The following is a 16817-nucleotide window of genomic DNA, read 5'->3' as shown; positions in this document are numbered from 1 at the left end:
CTCTGGTTTAAGCGATTCTCCTGTCTCAGCCCCTAGAGTAGCTGGGATTACAGGTGTGCGCCACTACGCTCAGCTAATTTTTGTGTTTTGAGTAGATAAAGGGTTCCACTATTTGGTCAGGTTGGTTTCGAACTCCTAACTTTGTGATCCACCTGCCTTGGCCTCCCATAGTGTTGGGATTACAGCTGTGAGTCACCTGGCATCAATTTCTTAAACTTTCTTATCAGTTTTATAGCTAATAAATTATTTACTTTTTTCATGGAACTGTTTTATTTTTCCTTCATATTTGAAAGCTATTTTGTGAGATGTAGAGGCCAGTGGAAATCTTCCCCTCTTCTTTCTAAAGGTTCACTGAAAATTAACAAAGAAACAAATTAATGTAACAAATTAACAATAGGCAAGATACTAGAAAGAAAATGCGTACACATTTATTTAACATGCATGCACACAGGGGAATTGCAAGAGAATGATGACTCAATAACCCAATGATGTCCAGATGCTTGTATAGCCTTCTGCATAGGGGAAAGGGAGATGGAAGAAATGTAGTCATTTTGAAGAGCAGTATACGATGTTCAAGGAAAATGGATGGACCCAATGCTCAGACTATTTTTAATAAATAATTCTTTTTAGGCATTGAATAGGATTAGAGATAAAGGTCATCTAGGTCCTTGGTGTGGTATTTAATTTTTAGTTTTTTTTCTCTGTAATACAAATTGTAATCTTCCCTAATTGATTAAATTTCAGGGAGAGAATTGAAGACAATTGTGTTTCTCTTTGGTGGGTTCAGTTTCCAGGTAGATAAAAGAACTTAAGAGAATAGCCTTAACCTGTGCTTTCAAACAAAGTATTAAAAGATGGAGTGAGGAGGGGAAGGTCAGAGAGAATTGAGGCTACTTCTTTAGTTGTATGTCAGAGGGGCATGTTTCAGTATATCATTTTCTGAGCTCCAGCACTGGACATAGAATGCTAACGTTTTTCTTTCAGCATTTTTGGATTTTCATATTTTTTCCTCTGATGAGTAGTTCATTGTCATTTTTGCTGTTCACATGTTAAGTTCAACAAGTTAGATGGCTTTGGATAGGATGGTGGTTTTAATACATCAAATGGGAAAATTTTTTCTTGCTATTCATCCAGCACCTAACTTCTGGGATTGATAAGTAATGCCTTTGATCTACTGGTGAACTTGGGGAGGGGCTGGTTGTAGCTTTGTTTAGATTCAATCTGCCTTTACCATTAAATGCTTTCTATTGACTTCAAGCTACTAGCACCAGGAAGTACCTGGGACCATGCACTGTAAACTTTGGGATCTCAGAAATGTGAGACCTTGGCTCTGCTTGACCATGACCCTCTAAGACTATGAAGCCGCAAATAATGTGGCTCTGGGATAGTAGGACTTTGAGACTGTGAGACTGCAGTAATAAGGCTGACTCTTCTCAGAATGAGAGTCCGAGATTCCTTCTCATTGGAGCACAACATACATTAGTCAAGGGATTAACTTCTATAAAGCATTGGCAGGTCATAAAACAAATCTTTTTATCTAGAGTATGCAATCAAATTTGAAACATTGTTAATCGGAGTGTGTGTGTGTGTGTGTGTGCGCGCGCGTGTGCGTGTGTGTGTGTGTGTGTGTGTGTGTGTGACATTCTATCTACAAATTATGCAGAACTCAGAAGGGGCACACAGTCATTTGAAGGCGAATAAGTTTCTATTGCACATTTGTCTTAGATAAATAATGCTATAAGCCACACATATTTACATGCCTGGGAAGGTGGGATATAGTGTACACACAATCAGTGGGAATTGAGAGTGCTGAATGGAAGTTTCCACAGTTAGGCTGTAGAAAAACATGACATATTTCACTCTATCCAAATCAATAAGCACCAGAACCATCTCCCTTCCTTCCCCTATACATAACAAAGTGGTATGGATACAAGGACATTTTAAAAGAACTAAACTCCACAGGGAGGAGTCCTTTCCAGGTAAGCAGGGGTGGAGGACAGCTTCATATCTGTGCCAGATGCTAGGTTTGGGGGCAGGGCACATGGAAGAGCAAGCCTGTCAAATAAAGTCATTCTCCATTTGGAGGGAGAGAAAATGTTCAAACCTTTGACAAATCTGGGAGCTGAAATGTTGAATTCGAATATCAAGAAATTCCTACCCACTAAGTCATTCTTTTATGAGAGAGTTTTGCTCCAGGAGTAGCTGCAAAATAGAAAGTGAGCTTCTTCTTTCTTTATAAGCCACTTTGTGATACATAATGGTAATTACATCAATTGCCTAATTGCAGAGCTATTAGCTAGTGGGTGTTTTGTGTGTAGTAGAAGTGCCAGAGATTACGCAAGATAACCTGGATCCACAGGTGCTACGAAAATACAATCAAGGTTAAGGTTAAGCTCTTTGAAAATGAATTTCATTAAATAGACAAAATTGTCTTTCTTGATTTTCACTTTGGCCATTTGCGAAGGCAATGGATCTTCTTTTTATTGGTTGACATTGATTGCACATCAGCAAGTAGGTTTTGTCTATGAATATTAGAAGCTGAAAAGAAGACAGATGAAGATTCATAATGAAGCACACAAATCGGTTAGCTAGCTGACATCCCGTCTCAAAGATGAGGTATGATTGGGATGAGGAAGAAGTTCTGGAAAAGGATGGTGGTAATGGTTGTACAACAACGTGAATATGTTTCACGCCCTAAATTATTTACTTTAAATTGGTTATAATGATTTTTTGTTATGCATATTTAATCCAATTTAAAAAAATACTAGAAATACTAGATGTGAGTCTTTGGCTTTCACCTGCAGCCAAAAAAAAAAAAAAAAGCCCCCAATAAAATTGTTCATCCAAATAAAGGCTATGAAATACAATGTTAGTAGAGCAAATAGTTGTTGTGCTGTGTGTTCTTTTGATTAAAGTTCACATAGAAATGTGAAAATAAACAAGATATAAATCTGAGCTGTGTTATTTCCCTCCTATTACAACAATGAAATTTTTGAAGAGTAGGAGACTGTAGAAATATCAGACTAATTACTAGCCAATTGGGTGATTTGGAGATTTTTTTCCTTTCCCTTTTCTCTTTCTAGGCTTCTTCTTCTTCTTCTTCTTTTTTTTTTAATCTGCAAAATGGTGATAATAGTGATAATGGAAAGTGCTTAGCATAGTGACTGGCCTCAATCAATGGTAACAATTACTTCAACAAAATCTTTTCCTTCTAAAAGCAGATAGTCAGTTATCTTCCTTTCCTTACTGATTGCGCACACTAGGAACATGGGAATTTAATTGTATTGTGAACTTTGTAAAGCTTTTAGGTATGATGTCTCAGGACTTGCTAGGATTGCTTTATTCATAAAATTTTTAAAAGAAATTTCTTAAAGAATAATGTAAAATATTTCTGAAAAAAAAAAGAAAAAACACACGATGCAGGATTTTCCTCCAAGTCAGATTTCATTTGAAATACGGGAGAAATTGGATATGTTCTTAGTAAGAGTTTGTAGAGTAACAAATACGGGTTTCCACTGAAATTACATGATATCACAAACCTCACTGGCTCTCTTTCTTCTTTGCAGACTTTTGCAGGAAATATGAATGCTGACAGCGTGGTGCACCACAAGCTACTGCACTCAGTGAGAGCCCGATTTGTTCGCTTTGTGCCCCTGAAATGGAATCCCAGTGGGAAGATTGGCATGAGGGTCGAGGTCTACGGATGTTCCTATAGTAAGTACCCACATGTGCCCTTTATGATTGCTGAGTGTGAGTGGTACTGTCTACATGACATCAGTTTATCTACATTGAGATTGACAATTCATCTTATTTTAAAGTTATTTCTAGACTTTCGTATGCATATGTAAAAATGTTCAATTCAACCCCAAAGTAGAAAAAACATTCTACTTAAGGCTAAATGAATTCAGCTGTGACGGTGTGATAAAGACTCAACAAAACATTCAAAATCAATAACTCAGGGAATTCAGTAACAATTTGTCCTTTGCAGTTAAAAAAATATTAGGTTTACTTCTTCCCCGGATGTGGCGTAAGGTATTATAAAGTCTTCTCTGACCTGCTTTCCCAGAGCTATGAGAGAAAAGCATTCGCCTCTTGACTTGTTCTAGAAGATGAGGAGAAAGAACAACTAAATGTAACTCCCAAAATGCTTTCTCCTTGAAATGATGTCCTTCATCCATTCATCTGTGAATTGTTTGTACTAAATTTGAAATTAGAGCTCTATCTTGCACACAAAGAAGATTATAAACATGGTTAGAACTAGTGATCACTCTATAGTAAGGTTAAAATTATTCCAGGAAGGTTTCCATCCCTATAATTCTTTCTTGCAGGCTTTATACTGAAACCTAAAATTGCATGATAATAAATTGGTTTTCCGCCTTAACCAGTGACATATTCTGCTTATATGCTAAAACCCAATGACCCTAATGCATAAACACATTTGATCACTAACACTTTCATCCAGACAGGTTCAATAGATTCCTGTTTTGAGCTGCAGGAGCATCTAATGAGTGACATGTTTCTCTTGATTTCCATAGTGAGATCAGCTGTATCAGAATCAATAGAAGTGTCGCCTAGAAAATGCATTTCCCTCACCCCATCTCACACATACTGGATTCTAATTTCTGAAAATTGAGACCCAAAAAGCTGAATGTTTACAAATTCTCCAAGTAAACTTCGGGCACAGAGGTGCTAAAAATAAAGCCCTGCGCATTGGGAATTTACTGCTAAAATGACTGTATTTATCTTGAACAAGCACTTTCGGAAAGAATGTAGTTTAGAACGGATGCATCAACAAACCATTAGGCCCAGGAGGGACTGTCTTCCACTCTAAACTTTGTATGATAAAGCACAGAACACCTACAAGGGCGTATGTGTCTTATCCTGGGATCTCTGGGGCATTAAAATTCTCTTGTTACCTCCTCTTTGATAACAATTTGTCACTGCTAGGAGATTAATTTTAAATACAGTATGAAGCTTTTATGCTACAATTGAGCTTGTTAGTATTACTACACCAGCCATCTATTTTGATCTAAGAATCTTTACTCTTTAACATGTCCTTATCCTTTTGCTTTTTCTCATTCTGTTCAGTTGTACTTATTTTTCATGTCCATTGTTAACTCACACTGTTTCCTTGCACAGAAAGTCACAGAATCGAGTTACATCACAGGCTGCAGGGCTGAAAGATGTCTTTTAGCATCTTCTGGTGATGGACTCCTTTGAGAATCTGATGAGGAACACTGTACTCAGAAAAATGATCATGATAACATATACCTTTTCTACAGTATGAGAAGGTTCAGAGGTCTGCCAAAGACCAGTTCTAGGCCAAGGGAAAACTCCCGACTTTGTGATAACAGAGTCTACCTCTCTCTATGTAAGCTCCAGGTCGAGCACATCCTTCAATGGGATAAACGGCCTTCAGGGAAACCTCACCAGTGGTGGAAAGTTAACAACCTTGGGGAGTTGTTGGATACAGAATGTTTTTCCCTCTGATGTGCCTCAAGCAGGCACCCTATAATCCTCAATCACTAGTGCTGATGCTTTGGTACTTTTTTTCCTTTGCGGGAACAAAATTTCAAAAAATGAATGTATCTTTCTGTTTCCATCTAAAACCAATGCGTTAGTATGCCTTTTGAACCCAATTCTCCCTTTCGGTATTATCATATTTCTTATTTGACTGGATTGTTTCTTTTCTTTCTGTTCCTTTTTTTTTTCTTTTTCTTTTCTTTTTTTTTTTTTTTTTTTTTTTTTGAGATGGAGACTTACTCTGTTGCCCAGGTTGGAGTGCAGTGGTGTGATCTCAGCTCATTGTAACCTCTGTCTCACACGTTCAAGCGATTCTCATGCCTCTGCTTCCCAAATAGCTTGGATTACAGGAGTGCACTACCTAGTTTTTGTATTTTTAATAGACAAGGGGTTTCACCATGTTGACCAGGCTGGTCTTGAACTCCTGACTTTGTGATCCACCCACCTTGACTTCTCAAAGTGCTGGAATTACAGACGTGAGTCACCACCCTCAACCTTGACTAGATTGTTTCTAGAAACATAAAATCTTGCTGTAAGCACTACCAAACAAAACAACAAAAACCCATGGTCCCATGTAGAAACTACGTCTCCTTTTCTTCCTCTCTCCTCTTCACAGAATGGCTTCTCTCTAAAACTTCTTCCTAGTTGCCCTCCCCGCCTGCTCACCTCCCTTCACATTGCAGCTGATTCCAGTCAATACTGTGAAATGTGATGGGCAGTTTATCGTGTCAACTTGGCCAAGGTATGGTCCCCTGTTATCCAAACAAACACTAATGTAGTCACTGCTGTGAAATGCTTGGTGTCTACAATCATTTGACTTTAGGTAAAGGAGATTATCCTAGGAAATCTGAATGGACCTAATTCAATCAGTTGAAATGCTTCAAGAGCAGAACTGAAATTTCCCTGAGAGAGAAAAAATTTCACCTGTGGACTGTAGCTTCAGATCCTGCCTGAGAGTTTCCAGCCCACCCTATGTACTTCAGGTGTGTTTAGCCACACCCACAATCGTATAAGCCAATTCTTTGGAATTAATCTCTTAATATTTATAAGCATCCTACTGGTTCTGTTTCTCTAGGGAAACACCAATGCAGAATGCTCTAGAGAAACTACTTTTCTCAAGATCACCAGTGACTCCCAAGAAGCCCAATTCAGTGGAAGCAATGTTTCTTAATTCATTCAACCTCTCAGCAGAATTTGGTTCAAAAAGCTATGCACATATTTTTAAAACTTGTCTTTTCCTCCTATCTCACTTGCTAATTGGCCATCTCAATTCTTCTACTAGTTTTCCATCTACACTCCATGCTTTGCTGAATTTATAGTTTTGTACATTTAAACACATCTACATAATAGTCACCCCACATCTGTATCTCATGGCCTGACCTCTGAGATGATGTATGCAGTTGCCTACTTGATATTTCCACTTAAAGTATAGTAGATCTATCAAACAGAATATAGCAAAATGGAACTCCTGATTAGTGGCACCATCAGCAACTTTCTTCTGTACCACTCCTCCCCATCTCAGTAACCGGTATCAGTCTCCATTCACTTACCTATGCAAAACTCTGGGAAACAGCCTTGGTTCTTCCCTCTCTATAACTTTAAGTCCTGTGCAACTTACCCACAGCTCATGGTACCTCTGTCACTTCCTTCCTCTTAATCCTCCTAAAATGTGTCCTAAATCCATGTGCTTCTCCCACCTTTGTAAGTAGAAGCCTCTATCAGTTCTCACCTGGAGTTGTTAAGCAGCCTCCTTTCTGCAGTTCCTGCTTCCACGCCACAACCTCCCCAAAACCATTTTTTACACAGTCACCGAAATATTATTTATAAAGAAGAATAAAAGCACATCACTCCCCTACCTGACTCATGTAAAATAAAATTGAGATTTCTTATCAAAAAATAAAAGTCTTTGTTGAACAATTGTTCCCAGAACTTACAGGGATGACTCCTTCTGACAATGTGATTCTTAATTATAATGTCACCTTCTTGGAGAAGTCCCCCGACTCTTCCTCTAAAGTCAGCTGCCTTCTTGTGCACCCACCATTAGCCCATGGTTATATGCCCATGGTTACATGACATGCTGTCATTTGCTTTGTGGTCTCCGCCATAAGCCAGAATCTCATTGGTTGGGTTTTGCTTACTTGTTTCTTGTTTGCCTACTGTAGTACCTGCACGGGAATATAAGTACCATGAGACCAGGCACCTTGTCTGCTAACAGTCAGCAATTAATTGGCACAAAAAGGCAATCAATAAGTACATGTTGAATGGATACATAGATATATCAGTCCAACCTCACTCTCTCAGCTTAGGCAACCAGGTTCATCTGGAATCACTTGGTTTTAATAAACCTGTTGTCATTTCTAAGAAACTAATTTTGTGTCTATGGGCTTAATAATCAAAGGTTTAGTTGAGTATGTTGCTAGAGATGGGTAGAATTATTACAGTTCTATAATTTCTTCAGACTTAACCCTTTATAATTTTGGAAAAATTAGCATATTTCTTCATTCCCTAATTTATTCATTTAGTAGATGCCATTTATTTACCCCTTAAGATACCAGGTATCTAGGAATGCCCTAGAAACTTCAGAAAAAATAAGACCTTTTTCTGGACTTTATCAGTTTCGTATTTATATTTTGAAGCACTTTTCTTGTGATTACATGTCATCAGTTAACTGTGTGATTGTTTGACATCTGCTTCTCTTGACTTGACAAGATAGCTTTCCACGATGCCCTGGAGTGTCAGCATTGCCAAATGTTGGAAGCTGAAATCTACTGGATGGAATACATCTTAATGAATCTTCTAATACCCAGATAATTTTTTTTATTCACAAAATCAAAGTTAGCAACCTATGATTCCTGAGCATATGCAGCTCCAGGTACAAAGTTTAGCTGTTGACTGGGTCAATAGTATCTGGGAGCATGCTTCCAATGCTCTATCCCTTACTTGTGTTCTCAGACCTAGTTCTATGTAAGAATCACCTTGGGACATAATATATTTTTAACATACCTAATCTGGCTGCACTTCAATTACATCTTAATCTCTGGGTAGGTTCTCCAGTACTTGAGTAAGCATTTTGTTGTTGTCGGTTCTAGGCAAGTGTGATGAGGAGCTGGAATTTAAAGCTATGATCTCAAACATCACATTCCTAGTCTGCACTGTCATTTCCATGCCTGTGATTGCTAATCCTAAGGCTTTTAAATGAAATCTGAAAACTTGAGAAGACAGTATAATGTTAAACATATGGGCTCTGAATTCAAATCACCGGACATAAAAACTTGACTTCACCACCTGCTAGTTGGATAATCTTGGGCAATCTTGAGTCCTCTGTGGATACCAGTTTCCTTTTCTGTGAAAAGGAAGGTAATAATAGTGTTGCTTCATGCATGTAACTGCATGAAATAGTGTTTTGCATAATGTAAACACTCAAAAAGTGTTAGTTATGAGCATTGTTGCCTTCATCAGATATTTAGGTTTCTCACCAAACTTCCCTGTATTTGGTTTTCTTATTCATATTCAGGACCACATCTCATCTGTACCTCCAAAGAAGGTCAGCTTTTTACACACCAGGTCCCAAAGGGTTTCAGCATCTTAATCAGGCCACCTGGAGGATAGGCTACCTGAAGTTCTTCTGGGGGTTTTTATTTGAATTTCTTTAAATATGGGAAGCTAATTAACTTTAAAAAGCATTAAAAATTCTGATAAAGTATAATGACCTGCCAAGCTTCCCAATCTCATTAGGAATTGCAAAAATCATTTTATACTTCAGGCCGCCTGTGTACCACACAAGACCTTGTTCCTATTTGGTTAATTACTGCCAAGTGGTATCATTCAGAATTCATCACCCTCAGAGCTGAAGTCGTATTCTCCTTCCCCAGATAAATATGCTTGCCATTTCAGCCTCAGCTGCCCTTTTTGTTGCTGTTCTCATTATTTGGGGTCGTTTGTCATACAGGGTAGAGGCCAACAGTTGTAAATCTCACCTCTGGCATACTAAGGCCCATATAACCCGATCACAGGGAACTTTAGATGGCCCAGTTTACAGCTCTGTGAGCCCCGGAAGTTGGGAGGGACAGGATGGCAGCAGTCAGACCTGGGGCACTGGCAGTCCAATGTGAACTTTTGATTCCCACTTTGGAAATCGTAGCATTTTTAAGAATTGGAAAAATCTCCAAGATGCCAGATTCATTGCAGTTCCCTCATTAGTTTGAGAATAAATGAAATTTCCTGCCCTTCTTTCTCTCATTTCCTATAGGAATGACTGAAACATTTATTCTATGAAGGGACAAATGTACACACATACATGGAATAGCAACACATTAAATAAAAGACACTGTGATCTTCCATCTTAAATCAGTGACTTCTTTATAACTTTTCTGACTGGTTGAGGATCTGAAGGCTCCTTCAACAGTCAACAAACATTACCCAGTAGGCTCCCTCTGCTAGACTTCAGAGGTACAAAAATAAATAAGACAATCTTTGCCCTTTAGAAACTCACAGATTTTCAGAAGCTACAAAAGGTAGATAAACAAATGATCATAAATATGGAGGTTTAGGAAACCAAGTCTTTGGCAAGGCTTGCAAAGGAGACAAAAAATACACAGCTAACACTGTTTCCTGATGAATTAATGCCCTCCTGCCCAGTGTGTGATTTGACTGACGATATTGCTGTGATTCCCATGACCCATATGTTAATGGTGGTGATTTTAAAGGAAAACTTAAAAGGGAAAAATGACCTAGTGGTTAGATCAACCACTTTGCACAGCAGTAGGCTTCCAGAAAAAAAATGTCAAGGCCTTGCCTCCTACAATTTGTTTTGCATTTACTCCCTGTTGAAGTGGTCACTGGAGTGATTGACCGTGACTCCCCTCTGCCTCCCACTATTAAGTGGTTTAGTCTGTGTCCAGGTAGAATCATTAGCAAAGATTGTTCACCTTCCCTTGAACATAAAACCACACTAAATCTTTTTATAGAAAAACATTCCAACTACTATAGGGGAGAAAAATAATAACTATCACCTCTAATTTTGACATTGCTATTTAAATGACCCTCTCATTGTATGAACATCCTTTTAGGGGGCAATTGTGTCAGTGCTGTGACTGAAGACCACTGATAGTCTTGGAAGTCAGGAAGCAGCTTGTCATTGCATGATGCTGCTGCCACAGGATGGACTGATTATTCTTCCTTTTGTGAGCTTGTGACTAAGATTTCTGAAACCTCATCCCTGCAGTGAAAGGTTTTGCTAACCTGTCTACACCTTAACGGAGTGATCACTATCTTCTCACTGCCTACCAGGCACCCCTTACTTGGGTTACCCTGACCATGTCCCAGCTTTCTCCTTAGAGTTCTAGTCCATGCTTGTCACTCCATTTCTTTATTTATAGCTCCCTTTTTCACTCCCACAAGTCCCCATTGGGGGAATAAGTTGTAGGGACTACAATAATGCTTCCTTGTACCCCATCTTCCAGTGGTGCAGTGATGCATTTGCTATGTCGCTGTTAGGTTGTTTGAGTTCCTGGCTGATATGGCTCAGGTCTTTGTTATTTTTGCATCTCAGAGCTCAGTACAGTGACCAGAAGGAGAACAGAATATGCTTAATACATGCCAATAAATTTACAAGTAATGAATAAAATGATATATACTATGGGAGTTCCCTAAAATAAATACATTATTTTTGTGTAATGTTTGTCATTACTCAACAATCCAGTTGAACTACAAATTTTAAGTGCACCCAGGAAGATGTCTACACACCTGAAACGCCCTTAAAAAAAACAAAAAAAACAACAAAGAAACAAAAACTAGGCATTATAAGAAGGCAAGTCTGACTGTCAAAGCTAAAATGTATTTTTCTGCTGAGGTTAGGGCTGGAATTCAGTTTTGAGGTTTTTTCTTTTTTGTACTCTGTTTTCATGGTTTTTTTCTTGAAACTCATCTTGTCTTTTTCATGTGCTATCATACATAGGAATGTCAGAAATGTTGAAAGAAAAGCTATCTTAGGAGTTGTCATAGTTAGCTTTGGAAACTTGCATCATTTTCACAGCTCATCTAAAGTCATCAGAGTTACTGATAAGGCCTGGCAAAGTCACAGAATTGGTGGGGGAATCTGGGCAAATCTGAGCTGACTGTGGAAACTTTGGTGGTTTGTAGATTGCTAGCTAAAGCCCTTGAGTCTTCAGTGCAACAGTATGGTCTGAATAATAATCATTTTTCTTATATAATGGATCAAGACATAAGCTGCAAAATGTAATTGTATTGAAAATCATGTTTACTGTGAACAACCGAGGAGTCCAAGAGGGACTGATTGTCTCAGGGTGAATTGATAGCTTCTTCTGTCAATATTGAGCTTTGGCTTTCTGGCCCGCGAGGAAGCCAACTGCTTGTCCCTGGCCCATACAGGAGCCCAGCTGGTCCACTTGGGGATTCATGCTTGGAATATTTTATTCAGTGAAGCCCTTTTTTTAGCTGGTTTGTTGACAAGCTACCAAAGACCATCAAATCTGCCAGCATATGCCTCCGGAACTCTGTCTTTCTCAGAAAACAAGCTGTGACAGCCAGGTCAGCAATTACAGGCCTGGTAGGAAGCCGGCCACTGCTGGCCTTCCCAATACTCCAGGATAGGAGAGTGCACCTCGGCTCTATCTTGGCCCGAAAGTAGAGGTTGTGTCCTGCAGGGCCTGCCTTCATTCTAGGGACTCCGGACCATGATTGACTAACCTTCATATTCTAGAGAAGCCTGCCAATGTATCATCGTCTTAACAAACCACAAATTGAATTGAATTGAGTTTGTAATAATGGGATTCTAAAATCGATTTTCAGAAAAAGAGAGAGAAGTTGTCCACTCCAGGAAGTAAATATCTAACAGCTGTGCTCTGGGTCACTGGCATGGTAGATAAAATAGAGAACTCTGAGGGATGGATATCAGGTATTAATGTGAGTGGAAAAAAATCCCCAAAGGACCACATTAGGGTTTTACTACCTTGGCAAGGCACAGCAAAATTGGGTAATGGAGGTGGGTAGCCAGGATGAGAATGCAGGCTGACCATGCGAGTAATGTGATCCATTTTCTAAAATACAAAGAGCTCTTTCTAAAAACCCAGGCCAACCATGCATTTTCCATGCTTTAAATGCTTTAGTAGTTATTTCTCCAATGATATCATGGTTACATTGAAACCCATATTATTTGATTTTTAATGGGACCCTCCATCACGAGACTCCCGACTCTAGTTCCAACCTGTTGACTCCCCACTACACTTGGCAACCTACACTTGAGCACAGGGATCCTCAAACCTCATCAAGAACAGTAGCCACTGAGGGGGCTCCTTAACACGCCATTTGCTGGGTCCCACACGCAGAGATTTTTATTCCTTAGGTCTGCAGTGAGGCTCTACATTCTGTAATTCCAACAAGCTCCTTGGTGGCCTCAATGCCGCTGGTCCTCAGGGCATGCTTCCCTCCTGCAAGTCTGACTCCTGATAGATCCTAGATGGGACCCTGCACTTTCTCCCTCTCCCTCTTGCCTTGAACTTGCAACTCCTTCACTCTGGTGGGACTGCCCTTCCTACTCCCACTTCTACCTTCTATTCTCCTATTCCCACCCCGCCCTACCTCACCAGCCTGACTTCCCCTTATGTCTCAGGACTCTGGAGAAGTATTGACACTACTTGGACACCCTCCTGACCCTCCGCCCCTCCCTAGAGAGAATAGAGTTCAGCACTCCCTCAGAATACAGTGCTCACTCCTTTCGATGGATATAGAATTATGTGCCTATTCATACCAGCTTAGTCCTTGGGAGCAGGGACCTCTGTAGAGCTTGAATGCAAGAATGCATGATGGAAGCAGTAAAACAAACATAAAAAAGGATAGAGGGTTTAACTTCAGGAAGATGGTGCGGATGAAGAGGGCGTTTGTGCTCTACCATAACGAAGCCTCCCAGGTGTGGTTTCCCTGCCCTCCCAGGAAGGGAGCAAGTGAAGGAGCAAGTACAGATCAGGAACCCCATGGAAATTCAGAGCAACATTTAAGAAAAAGAAAACTTTTGATTTAACATCATCCATTCTTTAAATCTGCTTTTTTTTTTTCTTTTTGTCTTCAGTGTCAAGACTCGTTGCCTTGTATGTGCTGATGGGTGAGGCACATCTTTCTGAGCTTTGGTTTTCCCACTTTACAGATGGGGAAACATATGGACCTTTCAGGGCTACTAAGAACATTAAATTAGGTAATGTCTGCTAATTAGTTCCTTTTTCCCTGGGGAATGGATTATTTAATTCAGAGAAAGAAATCTCTACAAGTATGTTAAAGAAATTGTGATAAAAAACATGGGAGATGCATTCAGGTTTTTTTCTTTTTTTTTTTTTTTTTTTTCCTTTAAAACTACATCTGAGGTGATCACATATTTCCTATCTGCTAGTAAGAGACCCTGTCTACCCTTTTAACATCCTTCTACACTTTTTCTTTTTTCCCTTTTTTCTTTTAAAAGAGAATCTGCCAAAATGCTTGTACAAGAAGAATAAAGATTTTGATTTCCATAACCAGACCCCATACAGCAAAAAGAGACATCCAGAAAAAGTGGTTATACTACCTCATAAGAAAAAAACAGCTATAATAATTTATATTTTGTTAACACCAACTTTACACCCATGTGGGTCTTTAATGTTATCATTTTAAATCTGCTTTTCCTAAGTGAAGTTGGGAGTGCTGAGTATTCCTAGTGCCTGGGAAAGAGTATTAAGTGTTCAGTTGGGAAAAACTTTAATCCTTCTTTGGAATTTTTAAAAACCTGTTTGTCGATCTGAGAAATGGCTGGAGCCTGTTGTGTGCAGTGCAATTAATATTACAGAGGTCCACAGTATTTGGCTGAATTATCTGAGAACAGCAAAGTGTGGCTCTTATCAGGTACTGGTGGTGGTCGGAGGAAAGCTTCCGTCCCCTCACTAGGCTAGTTTTGTGCTCACTGAAGTCTGGACATCCTCTCTGTACCAATGAGCATGTGTGAGTGACACAGGGATCGCAGCCTTAGTGGCTGAGTATGGCCAGCAGGAGAAACTAACTCTCGCAGTGTGGATGGTCAGCTGGCTCTGAATGATGGAATGGATGATGTGGCAGGAACTCAGGGGACAGTTAGGCAGCATAACACCAGGCATAGGCACCTCGATGGGTCACAGCTCATTTCACAAGTGGTTCTGGATGGCATACCCTTCCCGGTCCAGTGCGAGGCTGTGAATTAATGTGGAAACCAGTGTATATCTGGCCCTTGTCCTCGTGAGATGCACTAATGTTTTGAAAAACTGAACTATAAAACACTGAGAAAACAGATGAACATCATCAAATCCAATTGTGAGGTACATTATGAAGGGAATGGCAAGGTGCATAGAGGATGACTAACAGGGATGGAGGACCTCTTAGAAAAAGGGCCAGATGAGAACTGACTGATGAGCTGAGCATCGTGGTCCAAGTGGGCAGCACTTGGGAAAGAGCTCAGTGCACTCAGCATGGGTGTTTTACAGGGTATGTTTGAATCCTAGCCCTGGCACTTGATCACTACATACACCTCTTCATCTCTGTGTGCCCTGTTTTTCTTATTTGTAAAGTGGGAAACATAATAGTATTTTCCTCAAAGGTTAATTGATGTGATTAAATGAGTTCATGCACAAAAAACCAGAATGACAGGGCTTCTGGCGTGGGCTCCACACACACGACCCTAGCGCCACACATACCTGCATACGCACACACACTAACATCACAACATGCCTGGAACAGTGTGAGGGCAGAAGAAAGAAACCAGGATGAACTGGGGGAGGTGAACAGAGCAGGATCACATGGGGCCCTGGAGACTGAAATTCATTCTCAGGGCAAAGGAGATTCATTGAAGTAGTTTAGCAATGGCGAGGTGTGAGGTTCCTTGAGCTTTTGAAGATGAGAAAATGTGTCAGGTGAGGGCAGCAAAAGTGGAATCCAGGAGGCAGTTCTGTAACTATTAGAATAAAACAGAAAGCAGGTGATGATGATGAGGGCGTGAATGCACCCCTGCCCAGTGTGACGTAGAGGCTACCGAATCCCAAACCCAAACAGACTTTTCACACCAAGTTCTTTTTTTTTTTTTTTTTTTTTTTGAGACAGAATTTCACTCTTGTTACCCAGACTGGAGTGCAATGGCGCGATCTTGGCTCACCGCAACCTCTGCCTCCTGGGTTCAAGCAATTTTCCTTCCTTGGCCTCCCGAGTAGCTGGGACTACAGGTGCGCACCACCATGCCCAGCTAATTTTTGTATTTTTAGTAAAGACGGGGTTTCACCTTGTTGACCAGGATTGTCTCGATCTCTTGACTTCGTGATCCACCCACCTTGGCCTCCCAAAGTGCTGGGATTATAGGCCTAAGTTCTTGATAGCATGTTTATGCCATGCTTGCAATCTTCACTACTGAGTAATTTCTTTCTAAAAATAAATAAATGTGGGGATAACATGCTATTGAATACCTTTGTATTTTGAGGTCTGAGCTTGTGCAATTTTCACAATGACTTATAAGCCCCATCATATGATAAGAGAACTGGAGCTCAGAGAAATCAAGAAAGTTGCCTCAATGCACCCCCACCCGTGCCCCAGTTAGTAAGGAGCAAAACCAGAATTGAAACCCAGCTCTGTTAGACTGGTTCTACAGATTGGCTCGGCTTCCTCAAGGTCTCATGACAACATGGAGATGTGTTTTCTTAGAGATAACCTGTGTCCCTTTTCCATCAACATTTGTATCCTCAGTTAAGTCGCCAGTCAGAGATTGGAGGGAATGGAATGCAGAATGTAGTAACGATGATGAATGGGGAGGGAGGCAACTGAATGAGTGGACTGGAGAAAGGAAAGATTTGGAATTCAACACTTGACCCAAGAACTCAGGCCTGCTTGAGGGGTCCTGGCGGCCAAGAACGCTGCAGAGTGAAATTGTAAAATGAAGGGTTATGGGAAAAATAGCAGTAACATAACGAATATTTATATTCACATAAATTTATCCATAACGATTGCTTGGACAAAAAAGTGTCAAAGGTATAAATATATATATTTATATAATAAATAGTTATTATATCAATAATATTATATAAATATATAATTATATTGTTTATATAAATAAATAAATATACATTTATTATGTATTACATATGTATTATATAATATATATTACATAATAAATATATAATATGTTATGTAATATATATCACATAATAAATGTATGTTATTTATTATATATTACATTAAAAATACATATCTATTTATATAAATATTAATCCAAGTTCTCTCATTTCATTCTTACAATC

The 16817-nt window shown here is 39.6% G+C and overlaps 1 protein-coding gene across 1 annotated transcript in view; it reads left to right on the top strand.

Moving 5' to 3' along the window:
• Nucleotides 1-16817, top strand: part of CNTNAP5 (contactin associated protein family member 5) — an 851907-nt gene that overhangs the window by 362574 nt on the left and 472516 nt on the right. The window contains exon 4 of the mRNA XM_032260961.1: nt 3567-3714. Coding sequence (XP_032116852.1) covers nt 3567-3714 — 148 coding nt within the window. The remainder of the gene's footprint in view (nt 1-3566; nt 3715-16817) is intronic.

Source organism: Sapajus apella, unplaced genomic scaffold (assembly GCF_009761245.1).
Source record: "Sapajus apella isolate SASKATOON/1434 unplaced genomic scaffold, GSC_monkey_1.0 scaffold120, whole genome shotgun sequence".
In the NCBI taxonomy this organism is placed as follows: Eukaryota; Metazoa; Chordata; class Mammalia; order Primates; family Cebidae; genus Sapajus; species Sapajus apella.
Note: the sequence above shows the minus strand (reverse complement) of the source record. Positions and strands in the feature narration are given on the sequence as shown.